The sequence below is a fragment of the Cuculus canorus genome, chromosome 8, assembly GCF_017976375.1.
Source record: "Cuculus canorus isolate bCucCan1 chromosome 8, bCucCan1.pri, whole genome shotgun sequence".
In the NCBI taxonomy this organism is placed as follows: Eukaryota; Metazoa; Chordata; class Aves; order Cuculiformes; family Cuculidae; genus Cuculus; species Cuculus canorus.
In genome coordinates, this window is record NC_071408.1 from 19489493 (window position 1) to 19513102 (window position 23610).

Here is a 23610-nt window from a genome sequence, read left to right on the forward strand (position 1 = left end):
CTGCATTCCTCCTGGTGCTTTGTACCTTGCTAGACTGAACAAACTGCTCTAAGAAAAGCTGAAGACTGTGCACCATGCCTGTGCACAGCACTTCAGTTCTGGAATACGTGGCTGTGGGATTGATGACAGAACACCTCCCATTACACTGCAGAGAGCCCTCAGCCAGGGATATGGTGGCCGATGAGTCCTATGCAGCTCTGTCAGGGCCACCGTGGTTGGGATGATATAGCAGCTGGGGAAGTGAGGCGAGGAAGGGCTATCCCAGCCTTCACAGGTAGCCAGCTCTTTGGGAAAAGCCTTCGCAGCACATGATCTGCCTTTGTATGAGGACGGATGTATTAGACATGGTTGGCTAAAGGCAGCTGGGTCTTGGCCTAGCTTAGAGTGATTTTCACACATATAGGGAGATGCCAATGAAAGTCCTGGTGGAGTGTAAAGTCATTAAATGAGATGAAATTAAACAATTCAGTTATTTCTGCTTCATCATATTTGTGTGGTATGGCAGGCAGAATGAATTACTACTAATGATCAAATTTAGTAATACTAATTAAACTATCTCAATTTAATTAACACTAACAGAGAAAACAGACAAAATTACTAATGTAGAACTTGAACTTAAAATCAAAAGGTGCCTTTTTGCTTTTCTCTGAAAATAGACTGGATAGAAATGGCTCTTTGGAATCCATAAGTAAGCTGCTCCATTGTACAGAGAATTGCAGCTCTCTCTCATCTTTTTTCCCCGTTTTCCTAAATGTTACTACTTTCACTCCTCGTATTCCTGAAAAGCCTCTAGAAGAAGAATCTGAACTCTGTTTTGTCTTGCGCAACATCATCAGGACTGATAAAGTAGTTACCACTACCAGGACAAATTCTGCCCTTGTTACAACTGTTAGGAAGACAATGAGTTTGTAAAGAACCTGTGGAGTCTTCCTTGCTGGGAACGAACCAGACGGAACCTAACCTGGACTATACTTTCAGGTTACAAGACCAGCAAACTGAGGTAACTCCAAAACTAATCTCATCTCACCATCAAGGAATATTTCTTTGGAGTCACTGAGAGATAGTACCTGTAGCCACAAAATAAAAACTCTAGAGATACATAATGACTGTATTGCAAAACCTCGCCTTAAAGAAAATGCGAATTTTAACCTTTTTCTTACTTGAAAAATGCTAGCTTTATACTACTGTCCAGAGCTATAAGTATAATACAAGCATAATTGAACAAAAATATTGTATTTCTAAAACAAAATCCTGCAATCTTCCGTCTCCTACTCTCACTGACTTCAATGAATGTACAGTCAGGTCCAATACAATAGCTTCACAAACATGATCTTTAACCTAAAAGACTACAATAAATTCCTTCAAAAAAACTCCTAAACAGCCAAGCAAGGAACAGTATGTATAAAAGTGCTCCTGCAAAATCTCAAATCTCACCGTTCAGCACACACAAGGATGAAAAAGCCCAACCCCACATGCAAACTTCATACCTAACTTTATCCTCTTTTTTAAAAAAAAGATACCTTTTCTGTTGTCATACTTAAAAAGATGTAATTATGGCAAAAGGACAAAAGGATATCTAAAGCTGTATACAGCTGCTCCAAGCCATGCAGAAATCATTGCATTCAGTCTCAAAGGTGGCTCCACTTTACTGGTAGTGATTTTTGTTGCTCATCTCGTGATTAAAATTACATTTCATTGGCTTCTGAAATCTATTTAGCTGCATCTCTTCATGTGTAATAACTATTATTTGTATAGGTGATGCAAGACTTGGGTCATGCAAGTGAATATGCCTGAAAATATTATGATTATAGTGTCAGTACTGTTTTAAAAATTGAATATTAATAACCAAAGTAACTAAGGTCTACATAGTCATGCCTACAAGATATGTTCATGTTTAGCCCCTTGATTTATTAATATTAGATTTTTTTTAATAGTATCCAGGTTTTGGATTGTACTTTTCCAGTTCTACCTCCATCCAAGTAGAATATACTACAAAACCAAAAACCTAAAACAAGGCAATAACTTTTCTTGATCTGAACTAAAACCAGGTGAAGTTTGAAGGCTACAACTTGGCACATTGCTAGCAATCCTTACTATTAACAGACACCTTTGTTATATTTAAGATATAAACAGATTTAAAAAAAATTGCAGTCACTTTGCTGTATTTCTTTTGAAGCCCCAATCGTTTCCCTGTATGGTGTTTACCTTCATCTACGACAGTATAGCACTAGGGGAGATGATTCTCAGTGTCTTGGGAACATGGAATCTGCAGCAAACCAGACAGTCGTCCTCCACTAAGAAATGGCTTCTCGTCTCTTGGTCCCTTCTTACGGAATTCAGAATTAATTTCAGAGCAAGATAGTCTATTTTTTTTGCAATAACCTCTGGAGCTTATTTATTCCTTGACCTCCATTAATGGCCTTGAAGGCCATTAAACAAAGGTGATTCTTAGAACAGAGGTAGTTTAAGGCCTATCCATTGGGAAGGATGTAGGGATAGTGGCCTTTTAATTTTTGACCCTGATTGTAGATTGTGGTCCTAATCCTTTGATTGCAGAATTGTTAAAAAGTATATATGGCAGTTGGCAAAAATCTGAATGTTCCACTAAATGCAAAAGCCATAAATTCAGCTGCTAACCTTTTCCATCCAGGTCATATGTGACACCTACTGGATTTTGTCAGGCTGGGTGGAATTTATGGAGCTCATGTAAGTATTAGTTACAAAAGCTGAACTTTCATGAAATGTCTTTCAAAGGCACTTCGAAATCCCTTGTAAAAAGTCAGTATGTCTGTTTTTAAGGCTATACATTCTACATGTCTTTTAAAAGGTCTCATCTTGCCATCTCTGCAAATTTCCAACACTTAGGAAACTTCAGCTCTTAAATTATTATGCTATACAAAATAGATAAATGAGGTCAGACATGTAATTATTGTGATTACCAACTTCCAACCAAGCTTTCAGAATATGCTGAAGCTCTGCACACTTCTTTATTTCTGTGATCTCTCTGCCCCTCTCTGAAATCAATGATATTGAAGGTGTATTGTCAGTCAGGGAAATGTGATTTGATAGTACCCTAAAGCAGCTGCAAAAGAAGGGAAGGAATAAAAAACCTACTCAGGTCCACATTGTGAGCATGAGATCAATGTTTTCAATAATACGTTTGCCGCCATGTAGCACCCTAACTGTCACAATTAATAATGTAGAAAGAGCTGATTAACTTAAGTAAAGTGTTCTCCACTGTGTAAACACATAAAGATCTATAGGGCAAAAGAGGAAAGAACGAACAAAACGTCATTTTTATATTTTATGTGGACACATTCTTGCTTTCTATTCTGCTCTTGTAACAATTACTGTACTAGCCACTCTGACAGAGTCAATAAATCGATCTGGGACCTGATGCAGCAGCGAGGCAGACTAATCCAATACAGCATTATCTGCAGTGGAGGTTGGAGGTGGGCGTGGGGTAGCCAGGAAATCAGCCAAGTCAAGTAAAAGCAGTATAAGGCACATAACTATTATCTTGCCTTATACTTGTTTGATTTGTGTATGTGTATGTATGTATGCATGTGTGTATCCTGAACAAATGTAGGAGGAAAGTGCTCTGCCCATACTGCATGTCCGAAGTCCTTACAACATCCAGAGCCCTTACAATGCTCCTGCTGGCCACAGGATCAGCAAGGATCAGCACCCACTCTGATTCAATCACATCGGCAGCGTGGGCAATGAATTTAAAGATCTGATGACTCTCTCCCTCACCACATGAAGTCAGTACCTGCTTCTCTCTTGACTACATCCACCACAATGGCACGAAGAGCTGCTGCTTGTCCATTGAAAAACAAATCTGGGAGTCCCTTTCCATGTACTCTACCTGTGAATATAGGGACTGTCACATTTTGTCAGATTAAATGGTCACTCAGATCTGGTATTATGTCTCTGACAGTGGCTGTACTCCTCTTGGGAGGAAGATGCAAGACTCTCTATAAAGGAGACAGACCAAAATGATTTGGCCTGAGGGGGAGCTTCTTCCCAGCCTCATGCAGTAAATGGTAGACCATGTTAGCAGGGAATATGAGATTGAAAAAATAAAAATAAAAGAAAGTTTCCTGCTGAATGGAAAAAACAAAACTGTTTTTTTGGCAGAAGTTCTTCAAGAAGGAGAACACAGGCCATTGTTATTATGGAGACTTTTCAATGAAAACGCAGAAAATCATTGCCTTTTAGAGTAATTGTTTAGCTAAAGAAAGGTTACACAGCTTGTAGAGAATTTAGTAAGAAATTAAATCTCTCCAGCTCATTCATCATATTTCTGCATTTGCCAACTCTTCCCACCAGGCCCACACTTACTACTTCTCTGGCTTCTCCCCTACTGTGGATCATAAGTAATGGCCATAAAACCCACAGAAAGGGTGCCTTATGCACACGCTTCCTGTTTATTGTAAGGAGAGGAAAAATGCAAGTTTAATTGCTTAGTTTGGGAAAATTGTCTGTGTCCATTGTAAGTAACTGTGTGATGTATCTATTGGAAATAGGATGCTTAGTGTTAGTTTCCAAAAAAAAGTCTGAACTGCTCACCAGAGCCTGCAAGGAGGAGGGAAAAAAAATCACAGGAAAAAGGATCCCCCCTGCTGAGGACTAACCCCAGCATTTCTGGACTGATTTGTCTCCAACCCACTTTGAAGACAGAGCCACATGATGGTACTGGGAAGTTTTCTATGAATCTTTACCTTTATAGTGCAATACCTGCTTTCTTCTTGAGGGATACTGTTCTCTGCTGCTTTTTAAGAACTGATCTGAGAGCAAAATTTCATACTGCCCCTCTGCGCAAAAGCCCAATTAAACAGACTTCATGCACTGAGCTGAATAGACAGTGAAAGGAATGGGAGTTGGGGAATGACCCTGATTTCTGGTGGTCCTTGTATTTCCTCTCTGTGGAGCACACTCTGGACTGTCGTTAGCAACTGTGATCAGAGCAGCACGTCCACGCTCCTGATGCACTGGCGACACTTGGCTATGGAGCTATTATGTGATCAGGGTCACATCAAGAGCACCATGACCGCATGCAGGCTCTTTGCTCCCATCATGGTGGAACCATCTCAATTTTTCCTCAGCAAAGGATTCAGCCAACATTTCCCTGACTCATTTCAACAAAGGAGAGGAGTGAGTTTAATATGGTCAACTATAACGCAAATGCAGGATTTGAAATCTTCTTTCAGTTTTCCAGGGTCTGAGACCTGCTGACCCTTGATAGAGACTGAGACTGCATTTTCTATGCACACTACCTATAGACTTATAATGCATTTTTAGAGCCATCTCCAGGCCACCCTCAGGCCAGTATAGCTGTTTCCTGGGTGGAAGATGAAAGACAGCACTCAGGTCACCTATCAGCAGCTTGGTGCCATCGGTTGTGCAGCAAACCAGTTTTTGTTCAGAGATCAAAACTTCCAGTGGTCATAATAGGGCTCAAGCCCATAACAGTCCATCCTTCTTCAGCACCCTTCATCCCAGGCAATTAATATAAATAAAGTGATAACATAAACAACTTTCTCTTTTCAAACACTCAGCTGTTCATTATAATGGTTCTCTTTCTCATCTCTGGGTTGGGTCTCTCATTTCTTACATGTATCGCAAATCTCTAGAAACATACAGGGCCCAGATACGCTCAGGAGCAATCTGAAATCCAGATGTCACTTTGCGCACTGTGTAACTCTGCTCTGGGTGTCAGAGGAGAACAGCCCTCACTTCCCATTGCTGATATGGAACAGCGCACAGATCCCTGCTGGGTTTGGAAGGAGAGCGATCCCTCTAACTTAAGCAGCTCTAGAATGTAGAAGTCCCTTATCTTGAAGTTGTGTTTTTATAGTTAGTCTCTGCAATTTTCTGTGCCCTAGCCAGGAGAGGCATTATTCAAATAATGTTCTGAACCTGCTGCTCTGTTTGCCGCTACAGGCCAAGAGAAGGAAAGGTGCAGTCAAGTCCCTGCTTAAAAGTGCTTTGCAGTTAAATTTCTTCTAAAGCCACGCATGCTGTCCTGGGAAGGTTACTTTATGGAATATTAAATTCTCGGGGGGCTGCACTGATTTGAATAAATCCTTCCAAATTAGTGTTCTTTATCTTCATTCATGCTTAAACACAAGTGGTGAATTCAGCCTTGAGGATAAGTATTCTTATCCTAGCAAGGAACAGTCACTGAAGCAACAAGTAGTGCTGACCTGGCTTGTAAATAGTTCTGCTCAGAACCCCCAAAATAAAAGGCCTGATCTTGTTTCTGCAGCCTCTCATATTCTCGGCACATTCACTGCAATGTATGATCCCCACACACCTCTTACATGTTTTCTGAGCAGGAACTGCTCCATGAAGTGAAGCGGTGGCTCAGCTGTTACCGCACTGCAGCAATACTGTGCAATCCTGGCCTTACCCTTCCTCCCCGAGGGCCAACAGGTGCTGCCTGTCTGACCAGAGCAATTCCTAGGCACTGGGAAGTGGGAGAGAGAGAGAAAGGTGCGGAGGCAGAAAAGGACAGGCAGCTTGTGGTACTCATTAGTAAAGCACATCAACATGAGCTACGTGTGAGTCTGGCAGCTCTGCGTCCCTTTCTGATGGTGCAAAGGGCAGAGCACTGTGGCAGAGGTTCAGCGAGAAGCAAGACCGGAAAATCCCTGTGAGACAAGGCACAAATTTTATTTGTCAAAAGAAAAATGTGTGCACTGGTTTCTTTCTTCCATAGGGTGGCAATGGAACCTGGGCACAAAACAGCTACGTGATTTCAGCCGCAGAAGCAATAGCTCTAGAGGAACTGCATTAGCTTCATATTCAAGGTGCTGACTTTGATCTATGAATCCTGCTTTTGGGCCTTGCTACCTGTGAGACTGCTTCCCTGCCTCCCCCCTGGCTGCACCACCTCCAGCTGCGATGAGGGGCATCACCTGCAGTACAGTCCTCTGATTTAAGTGTCTAGGCAGCAGTGACTGGCTGTTATCACAGAAGGACCATCTACTCTGGAATTTGCCTCCCTCCCTTGTCTGACAGAGCTCACATCTGCTAACCTACAGGACACAGCACAAAACTCATTTTTTTTCTCACGTCCTTTGTTTTAAAGTGCTATCAGTGAAAAATTGCAGGATGCAGTCTGCCTTCTAAAAGGATTGTGGGGAAGTAAAATAGTCTTTCCCTTGTTTCTCAAAATGAAAGTAACTGTACAATTAGGTTTGTATATGCAACTGAGGCATAAGGTGTTTTTTAAGAGACAAATAAATACCTAAAAGAAGCAGCTACAAAGGCACCACTGTTTAATTCAAGACAGGCAGAGTACAGGAGCAGATCTAAAGAAGTTAGCAATTTCCTTATATGATAAACATATTATCCTTTTTGCTAAACTTCAGTAATTTCTCCCCAACTTCCTACAGGGCAGCATTATATAGATGTGTTCCACAGCGTGCATTTTTGTACCTGGTCTTTATAAGGCTGGCAGCAAGAGCATGGCTGTGCTTCTGGGCTTGCTGGTGTCCATACTCATCATCTGCTGCCCAGATAAGCTTGTTTGACTTTTTGGAGTTTTTCTTATGCTTTATTGCAGTGTGCTAGGTAAATTATGGGCCTTTTGTTCCAATTGTTTTGCGTTATAACGGATGAGCTCTGTTTATAGCAGTGTTGTAGCCGTGTGGCTCTAGGGCCCCACCAGAGAATCTGTGAAAAGTCAAGAGCTTAGCATACTACCCATGATCTGATTTTAGGATGGGATTGTGCAAAAGCAGAAGCAGGAAGAGCTTCTACCTCTGTTCTTCTCAAAAATAGTTTTATCTTTTCCTAGAGAAAGGTAATGAAATAAATATTTGGCTTTAGATTTAACTAAATTTTAGAAACTAATTGGGATGGATCTGATATAAAGCATGTTTACACTGGAGAGGGATTTATCCTGAAATAGCTGGTCAAGAGGGCGAACGATGCACTTTCTCTCTTAAGTAGAGAAGAAAATCATTTAGTTTCTCACAAGTGGTAAAGCAGTTGATCCTCTGCCTCGGTGGGGAGGCAGTTTCTATTCTGTGCATCCTTGTAACCTTACAGTGTAAGGCACACGCGCTACTGGCAGGTAGGAGGGATTAGATGGGGCAGGCATGTGCTGCTCAGGAACTGTTCTTAGCATCCAAAGTACAATTTCCAGGAAGATGTAGGGTAAGTAAGTGGCAAACAGACACTCAGCCTAGTAAACAATGTTAAGTGTGAAGTGGAGCTGCAGCACACGGAATGCTTATGATCTCTAAAGGAATTTTGTACTATAAAGCAAAGTGAGGGCATTAGAGATCAGCAAACACCATTTAGAGTGGTGAGTGACAATGCAAACTCCAGTCACAAAGAGCAGGTTGCTGGTTTACTGTTAGCAGCTGCACACATTCTAGGCGCATATCGTGTGTTTCACAACTACTTTTACCGCTTCATTAGGAAAAAAACCAACCCAAAACTCAGAACCCTTTATTCTTTATTAGTGTTGTTGCCACTGATAAACTGGTCCCTAATTAATGTGATGGTGCTTTCCCATTCCTCTACTATTCTATTTATTACAAGTCCTTGGCAATGTGAGAGACGTATCTATTACTTAGTCATGAGGTATCTAGACCAGCTTGCTTTTGAAACTAAAGACTGTGCACCCCAGGCATACTGTATTTCTGATTTGCATATGGAAAAGGCAGTTAAAAAGCTGATGCCCCTATATTGCTTGCGAGTCAAGTAGCAAAAGTAAATGATTTATCAAGCAAAGGTTACAACACCTGTGCCTTTTTGTCAACATATATAGAGGATGCCAAGTCAAGTGTTGCTTCTAATAGTTCAAACAGAAATTTAGATTCAAATGACCCCCGAGATAGGACAATTATGTGGTGAGCCACTGGAGTGGCAGAGTGATGGATGGGGTAAGCAGAGGCATTGTCTGAAAAAACAAACCAACTGAAAAGTTTTGAAGCTGCTGAAACCAGACAAAGCCAACAGCCCTTTCAGGGCTTTTGTTATGGAATCAGAACTACTGACTTAAATCAGTTTATTTCCTGGTCTCTTCTGTCATGGAACTGTCATCCTGCTACAAACTTTGTAGACAGGAAGGCAGCCTTTTTCTAAATAAAATATTACATAAATTATATAAAAATCCTTCAAGGGATTATATTTGAAGCAATTGTACATAAATTAGAACATGCTGCTAATGGAAACGTCTACTGCTAATTTTTATAATGCCCATTAAGAAAGGCATGCACTGGTTTTGGTTGTTTAAAACCAGCCCAGGACAGAATGCTCCCTACTCAAATCCAACCATGCTGTGGTACATTTGTCTGCGATTTTATTTCAGTGAAAGCCTGTGAATGCCCATGTATGGGAAATGTGACTTCTGAACAGCGTTGAGACATCCCTGCACACAGACACACATTTGCAGCATTTTAAGACTAATAATTATGATGTATAACTAGTGCCTGTAGTCAAATGACCAACAATGGGCAGGGAAACTCAGGGCCACCAAAAAGGTGATCCAGTTTTCTTACAGCTTGTAGCTGAACTGTAATTTTAAAAAAGCAGATGTTGAGATACAGTCTTCATTTCTATTTTGTTGTTCCAGCAGTAAAGAATTGCTTAACCCTTGTATTTAAGCTTGTCTTTCAGAAGCTTTAAGTGTTCATTGCTTCCTCTTGTCTAAAGGAGTGTGTGGCCTGGCAGTTAGTGGTCCTCAGGACCCATATCTTAGTCTGACTCTGAATGTACAATAAAAATTCTGATGGAAAGCAGCCACCCCAGCTGCTTTTAATAACACAATCCTATGCGGGTTTACATTTTCATTTTGAAAATATCCTAAGTGACCGTCCTATACACTAATGCCCTGCAAAAAGAGTACAAAAGCATGTCTTTGTTCTGAGGAACACTACGTAAATTCCAAATCATCGCAGTTAGTATTTTTACCTCACTTTTCTGATTTAAAACACAGTCAACTTCAGAGTTGTTTCATGAATAAGTAGTGAGTTTTGCTGATAAATTATATATTTAGTATCAAGTGGGTTGTGGTGGTGTAATGATGTATAGAAGCACGGAGAAGTAGCTGGAGTCAGAGACTGGAAGTCAGAATCCTTACCCACTGCAGTATGCTTGACTTTAATTGAAAGCTGTGCTTGAGTATTGTTTTTCACTGTACAGCATTGTTATTCACTATACTGCATTACATAGAAGCACTTAAAGTAAGGCTAGAGCACTTTAAAATGATTTAAGCCATAAATAAAGAGGATTAAAGTTTACAGTCAACAAACTTCTCTGGGAAACCTAGGCTGCAGGATGCAAATAAGTTTAAAATATTTTGGGGACCTAATACTATTGTGTCTTACTACATAATCAATTTACCAGCAAGTAGTTTTTCAAGTCTTCTGGAAAAGGTAAGTAGCATTCTCCAAAGGGTTTCAAGTTTCCTGAGCCATGAAGGAAAAGACCAAAAATGCTTAAGGACTTTAACAGTATACCTTAACACTCCTGTTTCCCGATTTCAGTATATTCCAGTTGTTTCCAAAACAACTAAAGAAATATAATCGAAATGTAAAGGTGCGTGAAAACTTGTCACATACATGAACCAAACCAAGGAAGGAGCCTGAAAAGTGGGGTGCAGTCTGCATTTTAGGCATGAAAAAAATCAGAATCTCATGTGTTAAAACCCCGCTTGGCACAGTTGGTGTACTTTCAGTGACCCTATTTAATGTCGAGAAGGTTTGAGATTTGATATAGTTTAACCTGTGCTGTCAACAGAGCTATAAACTAAATCCCCTAACAAATTGTACACAAAGAACAGATAGCAAGAAAACACATTGTGTTCACAGGCATCTTGTTGCAGCCCTGTAGAACTAAAAATTTTCTGTAATGAGTGACTGGTGTTTCACTGACAGTATAGGTGCTGAAGCCATCGCAATGCGGAGTCTGTCTTCAGGTATATACTGGATTGTGGCATGTGACAGCCATTAATGTGGACAATGATTATTCAGCTGCATATAAACATTTGAAAGAACTTACAAGAGCTAAGAGTAGTGCTCTTCAATTTGCCAGTTATGTGAATTATTACTTTTTAGTAATTGCAACCAGCTCGAAACAAAACTGCAAATATTTCTTGCTGTTGAACTTTAAAAGAAATGTAACGTTGTCAAGCAATCACTTAAAACTACAAACTACAGTTGTCCTAAAGCACTAGTTCTGCTCACTGTTTCATACCTTCTTCCCCATGATAACGTGATATTAAGCACAGACTTAATTTTTTCAACATCTGGCTCAAATTAGCTGCTAACAAAACTGCCAACGACTATTTTCTTAATCGACCCTGGGAATCTGATACAGCTTGGAAAAAGCACATTTAAACCTCGTCCTTCTCCTAAAGAAACACAAATGTTTACTTGAGCTTCTGATTTGACCATAGCAGGACTATGAATTCAGTTAACCTAGCTTTATAGGCCTGCCTCAACTGGACTTTATTCTCTTTGAGTAAGAAAACAGATGTGCTCGCAATTACAAAATCGCCTGCTTGCTCAAGGCCCACCATGCAAATGGCCAAGCAGGAATTTGAGGCTATTTTTTTACATGGAAGTCACTGGAGCAGTCTCCTGTTGTATCTGGTGGGGGACTAAGGTGCACTGTTACCTGATGGGTCTCTCTCTGAGCTCCTTTTGCATATGCAATTAAATTACTGCCTAGGGAACAGGCTGGAGCAAAAGGCTTTGAAAACCCAGTCCTAGAGGAAGAAACTGTGCACTAGAAGCCAATATCTTAGAAAGCAAGAGAGGTCTTTCAAGTTATGAAAGCAGCGTTATTACTACATAAGCCCAAAAAAACACAACAGACAAACAAACTGCAAGTGACATTTCACTGTAGTTACTGAGACCATGTGGGTGAAGTGACAGCGGCAATGCAGCTGGCTCCGCGGGGACACGTTAGAGTACACTGAAGAAGAAGAGGCTGCAGGCATACAGAGAAGTTGAAAGCGGCCCACCTGAGTCTGTTGAGGGATATTTACAAAGCTTGGATCCCGTGGTCCAACACTGACGAATCGGTTTGCGGGGGAGGTGCTGGGTGTCGAGTAGGCTGTGAAGGGAAGGGACACATGCGTTGAGGAAGCGGCACTAGATTGCACACGAACAACACCAAAACACACTGTCTCAGAGCCACCTAAGCAGATGTTTAACATAGAAATGTGCAAATGTTTTAGAGAGCGAGAGTTTGGTTTTAGACACTGGAAAGGTTTGGTCTTAATGATGGGGATATAAAGACGTAGGGCTGCTGGGAGAAGGCTCTGCGCCAGGCAGGATGGCAAAAACGTGCGCTAAGGGAGAAGTGTGCTGGGTTCACCTGCACTGTTCTCCAGCCCAAGCAGAACTGCTGCAGGTTGAGATAGCACAAGAGACTCTTGCAGGTCCTGGGATTGCCTGGCTATTTTCACTCAAATAAATGGCATCTCTGATTTCAATGGAGTTTTGTATAGCAGTTAATTTACTAAGGTGCTTATTAACAGACCCTTATTTCTTGCTAATCAAACATTCTCTCTTGATACAAAGTTTTGGGTTTCAGCCTGCTGTGGTCTGCATTCTCTAAAATGTTCACTTGATGTGCTTGACAAACTAGGAAGATCCTTTTGGTAAAAAATTAATGGGTTGCAGTTTCACTGGGGTGGTAAGTGCAATCAGTCTGAAGGCTGAAGCTGCCTTTAAGAACTGGAATGGCTCCCATAAATGTAAAGCTATTAAATGCAATGCAAGCCAAGAACACAGATTACTTCCAAACTTGAAGTACTTTAATGATTTTATTGTTGCATTACATTCTCCACTGCAACTGTCCACAATGCCACGTACTTCCACATCCAAAAGCTTTCACTGCATTTTCAGTCTTCCTCTCATTTGAAAATCCCCCATGCAATTGTCTCCCTTGTTCAGTTTTTTGCATCTTCAGATCTAAATTCAAATAACCTAAACAGACGCCTTAATACAAACAGTGATTCTGTCTATTTTAAATATATTTATGGGAATGCATTCTGCTGAATAAAATCTCTAGACAATCTAACTACCCAATGGAGATACAAAAAACAATGTGAAAAGGGAAGTTACTTGCCAAATTCCAGTCAGGCTAAATATAATGTTCAGGCCTCAACATTACATAAAAACAAAGCAACATAAGAGTTGGAGAAGACACTGAGTTGTCTGTGCAGATGAAATTCTGTTGCCTTTCTGAAGGCAAATTCTTCAGTGAAGAGGCATTACATTGCTGGAGCCTTTGCTTTTAGACTGTACTGGATCAGACCAACACTGTACCTTATGCAATGTCCTGTCTCTTATAGAGACCATAAGCTAATGCACAGGCAAGAGTCAAAACATGTATGTATTTTCTTTCTCATGTTCTTTCCCAGCCTCAGATTATTTTCAGTTTATGGACTCCCAGTATTTAACAGACTGCAAGAGATTTCTCATTGATGAATGTCCAGTTCACCTTTGAACTCATGCAAACGTTCTGCATCCCAGCATCCCAGCCTTGTGGTGAGGACTTCCCAAGTCTATGAACACGCAGAACCACATCCTTCCCTTCCCTCTCTACCCAGGTCTCACAAATGTCTCGTGATACCTCCCAGTTCTTATAATTATATGAGACAGCTTCACTTTCTTCAAGAGCATTCCTCTGAAATCACCCCAGAAACTGCATATCTTAATTTCTTATTGATCTTGAGGAGAGATAAGGTGCTCCTGACTTCTGAGTACTTCCCAGTTGTTTCCAGTGAGGTGAGCTTTTCTTTCCGAAATGCTAACACCTTGCTAGTACTTGCAAAAATCATGCCAGCAACACATTTCCTTCACAAAGTTCTAAAGGAATTTTTAAGCACACTAATTCATCTTTCTAAGATGATTTTGCAAATTGCAGTGCAGCTTGCATATTACAGCATGAACAGGTACACTGGCTGTTATTCGTATCTGCAAATCAAGGAAGAAATGAACTGAGTAGATTTGGTGAGATGTTCTCTTTGCCTTTTTACCATCTTGATTTGCTTAATAACTCAAAGAAGCCACAAATTTGCAAAGGGTTTATCCCTGTTGCTAGTGCCATACATTAAGATTCTTCTGTACTGTTTTATGTTGAGGGTTGGTTTTTTTAAACTGACTTCTGAGCACTATGTTATGCAAGACTAAAAATTCCTTCTGTAGCAGGGAAAATGAACTCAAAGCTCAAAAGTCAAACATCTGCCGTTTGATTCTTCTGGTCTACTTTTAAGGAAGCAGAATGAGTGAAGAGGTCATTTAATCCCTTGCAGCAGGTAAGTTCTGCTCAGAAGGGAAGGAACTCAAGATCTTGTTTACAGTTCCCTGTTGGCAGATATTTTTGCTGTGATATTTGGTAGAAAATCAAAGGGAAACCACTAGAATGCTGTCTTAAATAGCTTCTTTGCTCAAACAAAAATTCTAAAGCATTTGAAAACTGCATAATATGCACAAAAGTCCCCTCAGACCTTGCTTGGGTGAATTACTGCATAGACGTTTTTTCTGTAATGCTCCAAACTATGTTTAACTTGCTTTCTGAAAATACTCGGATGTCAGCTTGGTATTTCCTTAAGGTCATACAACTACATTGCTAAAGTCAGGAAGTGAAGAGCACCAAAACTACATATAAGCAGAGCAGGTTTTACACTGGGCTCTCCCAAGATGCTAGTCCCACTTTACTGTAAAATGTCACGAGATGTTTGCGGATTGTAAGGGGTCATTTTGGCTCAGAATATTAAGCTGACATGAAACATACATTAGCAGAGACTCCTGTTATGGTGAATTTTGGTTCAGAAGAGGGAGTGGTACCAAGTGTTGCTTAGACCATCATCAACACAGCTTCTAGCTGAATCTTACTGTTTTCTCATAAATACCCTTGTTTGATATGGACATGGGATTCCTGGAAGTCCTACCAGTTCTGATCTATAGCCTGTCCTGAGGTAAGGATGAGGCAAACTATTCTTACTGGTTAAAGCTAGATCATATTATATCACAGTATACATAGACAGGCTAAGCCTATAGTGGGGTCTTCAAACACCTTTTCAGAAAAGGGAAATGTGAAAGCGTGGAAAGGAACAGAAGCCAGGTCTCTTTCACAGATCTTCTCCTGATCTTTATCTGCTTTGCTCCAAGGGAATTGTGTAGATCTACACTAGTTTACACTAGCTGATAGCTGGCCCGTAGGGCTTGAATGGAAACATCTTCCTGCCCAGCCTAGTCTTTCTGCTACTGGAATTCACTAAGGATTGTTTGCAACATCATAGCCCATAGCCAAGGAAATGAATATGATGCCACAAATTTGCTATGATGCTTCACTTCAGGAACAAGCAAAACAGGAGCTGGCAGAGAAAGAACATTTGCTCACACAGACAGCTTTGATAGTTAGCCAAAATGGCAAGAAATTGTATGAAAGACAAGACAAACAAACAGTTTAGGGAATGTCATGTATTATAAAGTTGCCTGCAGAAGGAGAACATTAATTTAAAATATACTTTCCTGAAATGATTTCTATTAAGTTTAGAAGCGTGCAATTTATCAAACAGTTCTGGATTAAAAAGAGAAACTTTTGGTTCATAAAGATGCTTGGAGTGAACAATACCCTAATGTACCACTAGGTCTGTCTTTTACAGACCAAAATGACAGGCACATGTGCTCGGTAGAAAGAGCTATGCTGTTTCGCAAAGGACTAGGAGTCAGATTAGCCATTGTGGAGTTGTAGCGAGAGAATTAACCAGAGGAACGCAGTGCAATAGACCAATTCCTACCAATACGATTATGAATCCAGTACTATAGCCACAAGATCATCTTTCTCATCCTGACAGAAATGCTGTTTAACATGAGACCCTTTGTAGAAAGGGACATTAACCGATAACAATCTTGCCCAACAAGGGAGAATAACTATGTTTATCCTCATGTAGAGTTGTGAACCTTAGAAAATAACATTTAGCTCAAAAGAGTTCTTTAAAGATCATGGTGTACAGGATGGCAGTATCTTAGACCCCACATTGGAATGTGGGTACAGATTAAAACACTCAGATTCAGTTAATGATAGTGATAAAAGTCCAGCTGACATGTAGTGGAGGTAGTGTTTTCTTTGGGCAATGAGATATTAAGCTGAGAATCCGTCAAATTCAAGGAAATACTGTGTTGTGTTAGTTACGGGTTACCAACCAAACAAAACTGAGAAGGGATGCAAGATAAGATAACTTTAGTCAAAGATGTATTCTATTGAAAATTATATTTAATAGAGGAAAAATGAACCCTCCTAAACCTCATGAATCCCATCTCCATTGTGTCATCTCACTGAGGAAAACACCGGCTTTCTAAAGGGATAGGATTTGCAGCTGAAGTTTTCAACTCCCAGAGCACGCCTGGCCACCCAGTAGCAGCAACTCCCTGGTGTGCATCTCCAGGGGCTCTTCCTTCCTTGGACAACACTAATGTTCATGTTTTAGTTAATGTCACAGCTGGTGAGTTTCACTATTGCTCTGAGAATCTTTGACCACCTTATTGTGATTTTTAGCTCTCATTCCCAGGAGGACAGGCTGTATTGAACAGCTGCTCCTGGCTCCTGCACCCCTCAGGAGGGCCATATTCCAATTTTTGGTAGGGCCACAACTGCATTTTGTTTCCACAGAAGGCTTTCTGCTAGACCAGAAAAGGGAAGGAGAATGGAGCAAATGCCAACCCTTCTCACTCTGTTTCCTCTGGGGTGGGGGCTTCATTCTCCTCCACAAAGCTAAGGAGACAGTCTGGCCAAAATCTAACATCACTCCTGCCTTTGTTGCATAAGTGACTTTCCAATATCCTGAAGCTCTGCAAGGCAGTCAGCCATAACCCAGTGACACTCCCAGAAGTGGTGCACTTGAGCAGTTTGTAACCATGGAAAACATCTTTTTGTGTGGCTTTTCTGAAACTCTGGTGAATCTGCACTTGCTATTTGAAGGCTAATATTTAGTTAAGAAAAAAATAAACACTGATGAAAAGGGAAGGTTGGTACTGATTGACACGTTAAATGGAGTCCAGTGGGCCCTTCTGGTAAACTCTCCCTGTGAGGCTAGAAACTTTGGTTTGTTTTACTCCTTATGTGGCCAGCCACTTCCACAGGCTTTGGTATATGTGTAATTTTTTTCTTAGAAAATGTTTCCTATAATCTACTTCTTTGTAAAATTTGTCCCTAAATTAAATTATATGCTTCTTTACAACTCAAGTCGCTATTATTCAAAACCCTTACCAAAAGGAAGATACATGCCTGAATATGTATAGAACTATATGTTTAGACATCAGCGTAGCTAATTAACAAACAGTAATTATTTTCCTAATCTTTTGTTTAAATACCATTAGCTGGCTGCTCTTGAGAAAACCTCGATTCCCAATTAACGTGGCAGCTGCCTGCTGAACACTAAGCCACAGTGACCAGCCCAAGCTGATACCAATGAGTGGTGCTCTGCAAACTTCAGCAGACAAATGCCAGTTCTAATGCCAGCTGAGAATCAGGCCAGGCACATATTTAGCTTGTTTACATAATCCCAGTATCACAAAAAATAAGTATTAAGATTACTTCTCAAATGATGTTGGGAATTTTTTTCTTTCAGACACCACTCACGCTGCCAGTAAACTGAGTCACAACTGTAATGACAAATATACATTGACCTAGTTTCATTTTTCCCAGTTCTGAAGACAAGGAAATAGTAAGGCATCGCTGACTATATTCAGTGATAACTATGACTAAATATTGACCTTTTAGATTCCACCACTGAATCTTATTGATAGGACTTAAAAGACAGTATCACCCATCAGAAAGCATCAAAACTTCCTGATCACGTAAGTGTTGGTCTAAGGTCAGAAAGAAGAGGGGATGGGAGGGAATGAATCAACTTCTCAACAAAAATGTGCTGATCAATTCTACAAGTCCTGATTCTAGAAGATCATGTTCACAATATTACCAGACTGTCTCATACTAAAACCATTTTAATTTCCAAGTGAGCCAGAGCATCTTGCTGAGTTTGCAGTTGTGCGTTATTGCATAGCAGAAGGTAACGCAAAACTCCAAGAACTACCAGATTTCAAAAATGCCCCCTGGAACCTGTGCAAATCTTCTAAACAGAAGCTTAAAAAATATGGGCTTCACATGATCTGAATAGCGAATACCTCTTTGCACATCAAGCAGTGGTTGAATATAGCATTTAAATAATAAGCTTGAAAAGCACACAAAGGGATTTGCTCTTTCGATTAGATTGATTTTTGTTTGTGGATGTTATTTGGACTCCCTTCACTGTGGAACAAGTCCCCTACAGTTGCCATTAAAGCACTGAAAGCTTCCCTTTTGTTTTTAAATGTCAGTTTCAGCACAGCTTCATTAAATCATTTCACAATTAACTCCCTGAACATCCAGACTTCTTTAAAGCATCAAACCCAGCTGAATCACATTTGTTTCCCAGCAGAGAGAGTCAAAAGTAGTATCCCCAAGTGTGTATCCAGGAATTTGTATATTTGACTTGTGGCTACACAAAATACATATGGGAGCCGTGTGGGTGGTGGAGGGAGGATTAAAACTTTCTGCCTGGGCCTAAGAAATACCACAGCTTCTTGCCCAAAATGCAGGGCTCAGGAAAGACGTCTGGGTTAATCTAGGAAGACTTATTCCCAAAAGAACTATAAATGAAGTGAACTCGAAACAGTTGTTAGTTTAGCCCAGTATGCATAAGCAGAAATGTTTTCAATGAGCCTGTCTGACTTCCATGCAGAATCGATCCTCTAAAGCCTGACTTGAGATACCAACTTGCCTCCTCATGAGAGTAAACAAAGTTCCAGAGGTCCCAGGTCTATGTCACAGCTTAGCTACTGGCCTGGATTTCTTTCATGCATGGTTATGTGAAATGCCAACAAAGTCAGGAATAAAACTGTAACCGTAAGCTAACTCTTTTCTTGTTAATATAAAAGCAGCTCAGAATTCTGCCCATCATATACAGAATGGAGAGCTCTCCTTTTTGAGAGCCGGTCCAGTCCTCATCCCTGAACAGGTGATAGACAGTGATTGCAGCACACTGTGTGCTGCTATCAGCCCTTGGTTCCCGCTGTGTCTATACTTACTTGGAGAAGTGGGAGAGGTGGCCCCTCCTTCTGTTGATGTGGTTGGAGGTTTTGTGTCTGGCACTGGCAGAGGCACAGGCCTAGCCATTGGTGGCGGAGGTGGTGGTGGCAACATTGGGGTAGGAAGGAATGGATTGTGCACCTTGCCTTGGCTGCTACCATTGGGCTGCCAAAAAACAAGCAAACAGACAAAAATTATACTAAAAATCAGCTATTAGGAACCTCTGGTAATAACAATCTAGTTGAAAGCTGTGCAATATGTTTACAATTAATAGAGAGGTGACAAAGAAAATCCTGTGTCAAATTCTCCATTGACTTCAGGGAACTTTGTCTCCAACTCTGTGAATCTTGTGAAACTATGGAAATTGTTACTTTTAAACATTTGTCCTATTAGCAACTGGTGTAAATGGTCCTGGGTTAAATTCTACTGCTCTTTATATTTCCTGGTGCCACTAACTCATGTTCACTGAGAGCAGTATTTTTGACTCTTTAAATCCTCCAGTTTCATGCTTCTGTTATACCCTTAGGATATCAGCGCTTAGGACTTGAGTGTAAGTTGCTTAAACATAGTTGTCATTAAGAGAAAACCCAAGCATTTTTGATGGTCTTAAAAGTCATGCTGATATCTTATTACAGGAAAATGAATGCGTATATAGTAAAGTAACTGCTCTCCCACATCCCTTTTGAGTTAGTGTAGTGTACAGATTAGTTGCCATTGAGATCATACGGAGAAACAAATAAACTCAGAAATGCTTCATTGCACATTTTAGGAAAAAAACCCTTCTTGTTAGTCTGGAATGTGGTCAGTAACAGGACAAATGGGCCCAGCTATACAAATGTGGTCTTTCAATTAATCACCAGAAAAACCTATCCATAAGTTTTTTCAAGTATCATAAAAACAAGAAACAGTCTTAAAAAATGTCACCTCTTCACCCAACTTTTTAAGTTTATGTTTTAAATGTAACACAGCCCGGACACTTGAAAACCCTATAGACAGATGCCAAATACCATTATAAAGAGAAAGTAGGACAGCCTGTGAATCAGGTGTTCCATTTTAGTGACAAAAATGATGAGATCACTTTCGACAGCACTCTGCAAATTGATCTCACTGCAGTTCTTCTGGCACTGAGCATTGGCTTCTCCATTGATGATAAGAGCTCAGCTTTAAACACAGATCCATATTCTAAGTACTGCTAAAGAAAATAATATTTTAATTCCTGTTAGGGTTTCCATTAGCTTGACTGGTGATGAAATACTTATACTGGCAAATGCTTGGAATGTTATTTTCATTTCACCTGCTTTGGCACTGACAAAAGGCCTTAAAGTCATGTAGGAGCAAATCACACTTGTGCTAGAGCAAAAATGGTCCAGGGCATAAATAAGACTCAAATTCATCTGCATTTAACTTAACAGCACTGCCACTGACTTCAGAGACTACAGTTTACTGGCATTTGCAGTAAGAAGCAATACTTCAGGGATATTTATTTTTCCAACATCCAGCACCTTTAATAAACTAGTATATTAGTGACATCTCTCAAATAGTATCTTGTCTCACAATTAGGTCCTTTTCCTGCCAAGAAGATCCCTGCTGTATGTTCATTGTGAGTGTGCTAACAGTTCATAATGCTGAATGGTTTGGGATAAATTAGGCAAATGAATACTCAAGAAAAAAGAAAAGCACTATATTGATTTGTTGTCTAGACATAAATGTATCTGCTAACATATTGCAGACATTATTCAAAGCCAGTACTGGCTGGAATAAGCACAGTCAGTTTTTTTGCTAGTGAAAGGAAAGCACCGAGAACAATATAGCTTACTAAGTAAATGTAATAAATTAGATGCTAATAATTAAACTAATTTTCATTAACACTTTCAATCGTATGTATGTCAGGAGAGAAACAGTAATTTTGCCAGTTATTACTTCATTGGCTGGGAAAACTTACATGCATTATGTTTCATGAAATATTCAGAGCATTATTTTAGAGTTCATTTACATAAAATTTATAAATTCTCTATTTGACCAGAATGCTATTTCAATAATAGCAAGATGATTCACTTTATTTGATTAAAAAAAAATGAAAATGGTTATTTGAAACTTTGGAACTCTGCTTAATTTTTCATAGAGATAGGGGGAAAAGATAACTGCTTACAGAAATAACAAACCATAATAAACTGTACTTTTAACATCTTGAGTTCAAGTACTGGTCAACTTGATCTAAAGTGCTATAAGGCAGTATTTTTTTTTTTAATGAACTTAGCTGATCTGAAACATCTGTTTCTCACCCTCCCTTTTCCTGCTCCTTCTCCCCCACTCTCCCCTGAACTTCAAAAATAATTAATAAAAATTATTCTGCCTTCATATTTTGTTAACCCCGGCTCTACTAGGGTTGCAATGCATGCAGCAAAGTCATTTGTGGATTGACCCAAAAGGTCACTGTATCACCAGCTTCTCTGATAGTTTAAGTTAATTTCACCACAATGTGGTCAAGTGGGTTTGGGGGAGGGTTTTTGTTGTTTTTATAAATATTTTTGCAGTAGCAGCACTTTATTTTCTTCCAACAACTATTCAAGGTGTGTTCCTGTGTGCAACATGCTGTTAAAATAATCCCATAATCCCATGGTTAATTTTACACAGGACAAGAACTTCTGAAGAAATAAAAACGGCTTCCTTACATTTAGGAACCCCACCTGTCCAGCCTGCTGACCAGCGTCGGGGCAGACAAGTTGGACAAACTCTTTCAGAGTCTCCTGAGGATGATAGCGGATTGCTGGGTGTGAGAAGTATGGCCCAGGCTGTTGAATAATGGGTGATGTTGGAAAATGAAGAGTCGATGGTGTTGCATGTGGACTTGCTATAGGAAAGAAAACAAAGAAGTTACAGAGTTTTACCTTTGGAAAATAAAACAGTTTAAATCTACTGTATTTTTACTTGTAGTCTTTTTAAAAATGTACAGTATTGTTTATACATCTGATCTTCACAAGTAATATATCAGACCATGCTGCGTCCTACACTCTCTGCATCTAGATCCTGAAAGCAAATGGAGCCAGACATTTTGAAGGATTTTTTTTTTCTGTGTTTTTAGTGGACACGTATAAAGGAATCAGTCCTTTGTGGAAGTGAAAACTATTCATCACCTTAAGAGCAGTCCTCATCAATCAGACAATAAAAATGTATTTGGGAGATAAGGGTTGATTTAATTGTCATCTCATATAACTTGAATTTGCACATACGAATCCATTTTATATTGTACTACAAATTGTTGATAATTTAAAGATGGTCTAACACTTTTTGTTGCTGGGTTTTTTTCCCACCTCAGTTTAGGAACATTTAAGTAACGTGTTTTCATCTAATGAACAGACACAAAGTGACAAGATCATTTCGAAAACTACATTTTCATTTCTCCTGAATAATGTTAGGCTCAAATCTTCAGCAAGCCTCCAGCCTGCATTCAGGGATGAAGTTTAATTTGGTGGATTTATGGGCCAACAAACCAGCTGGAAAATGCACTACAGTGAAGGTGTAAACGTGTAATGTACACAAGTCCATTGGCAATGACAGATTTTACCCTCAGTTGATTTCAGCAGAACTGTAAGTACAGCTGAAGACCCTTATGCCCTCCTATGTTATGTGACACCTTTGCCCAGTTTCTTGGCCTTCAAGATATATTGGGTTGGAATCTTGTTAGCTAACACTGCTTTCCACTGTTAGTTGTCACTATGAAGTAGCAACTGCTGCCACTCATTGTGCTATGAATTCTCCCTTTCCACTCTAAAATGAGAATTCACTCTCCTTTTAGAATGGTCAATTGATCTTGTTGTGCACAAGCTCATCTGCAGATCATAGTTTATTTTGCACCAAACAATCCTTATGACAGCCCTGGTGCTCCCTTGGCATGCCATCCCAGTAATCTTTCAAGGGTGTCCATGTGCATAAACTGCACTTGTACACCACCCATAACTGATTAGATAAAGGCTATGCAAGGCAGGTAATGTCTTACAGAAACTCATGGGTTGGCTTTGAAGTAAGTTAAATATATAAGAGGGGGGAAAAAAAACCCTTTGGCACTTTTCAAAAAAATTGGAGAGATGCAGGAAAGTTAACTAAAATCAAATACAAATGAGCAAACACGTATTACATGGCGAATGTTATGAAAAACCATCAGTTGAATAAAAAATCTGCTTCTTGTTCTTGTTCATCACCAGTTTAACAATATGACACTTTATTAATATTTTTTTCTTAAGCATTACTAAACCATTAGCAAACTCAGAGCCTGAAGATACAGATAAAACGTACTCAGAGACAGTAGCACGGAAACCTACTGCATTATCCTATAAACATTCCCTAAGAGTTTGCTGGGCAGCACTTCTATGTACATCTTTCTCCACGGCTGGACAGAATGATTGCTTTAACAGCACCACCAAAAAGAGCTGCACTCATGTCTGGGGTGCTGATATGAGATGAACATGAAGCTCTCATCCTTGCCATGAAAAGCTCACAGTG

At 39.9% G+C, this 23610-nt stretch overlaps 1 protein-coding gene across 15 annotated transcripts in view; it reads right to left on the reverse strand.

Annotated features, from left to right (window-relative positions):
* The window catches only part of NFIA (nuclear factor I A), a 356165-nt gene that overhangs the window by 17460 nt on the left and 315095 nt on the right, over positions 1–23610 (reverse strand). For 10 of the 15 annotated variants that reach the window (XM_054073812.1, XM_054073807.1, XM_009569167.2 and 7 more), the window contains 3 exons: positions 21783–21961; positions 19110–19275; positions 11990–12081 (listed from right to left, as the gene is read on the reverse strand). In XM_054073812.1, coding sequence (XP_053929787.1) covers positions 11990–12081; positions 19110–19275; positions 21783–21961 — 437 coding nt within the window. The remainder of the gene's footprint in view (positions 1–11989; positions 12082–19109; positions 19276–21782; positions 21962–23610) is intronic. The other 5 variants (XM_054073808.1, XM_054073823.1, XM_054073822.1 and 2 more) reach the window with 2 other exon arrangements.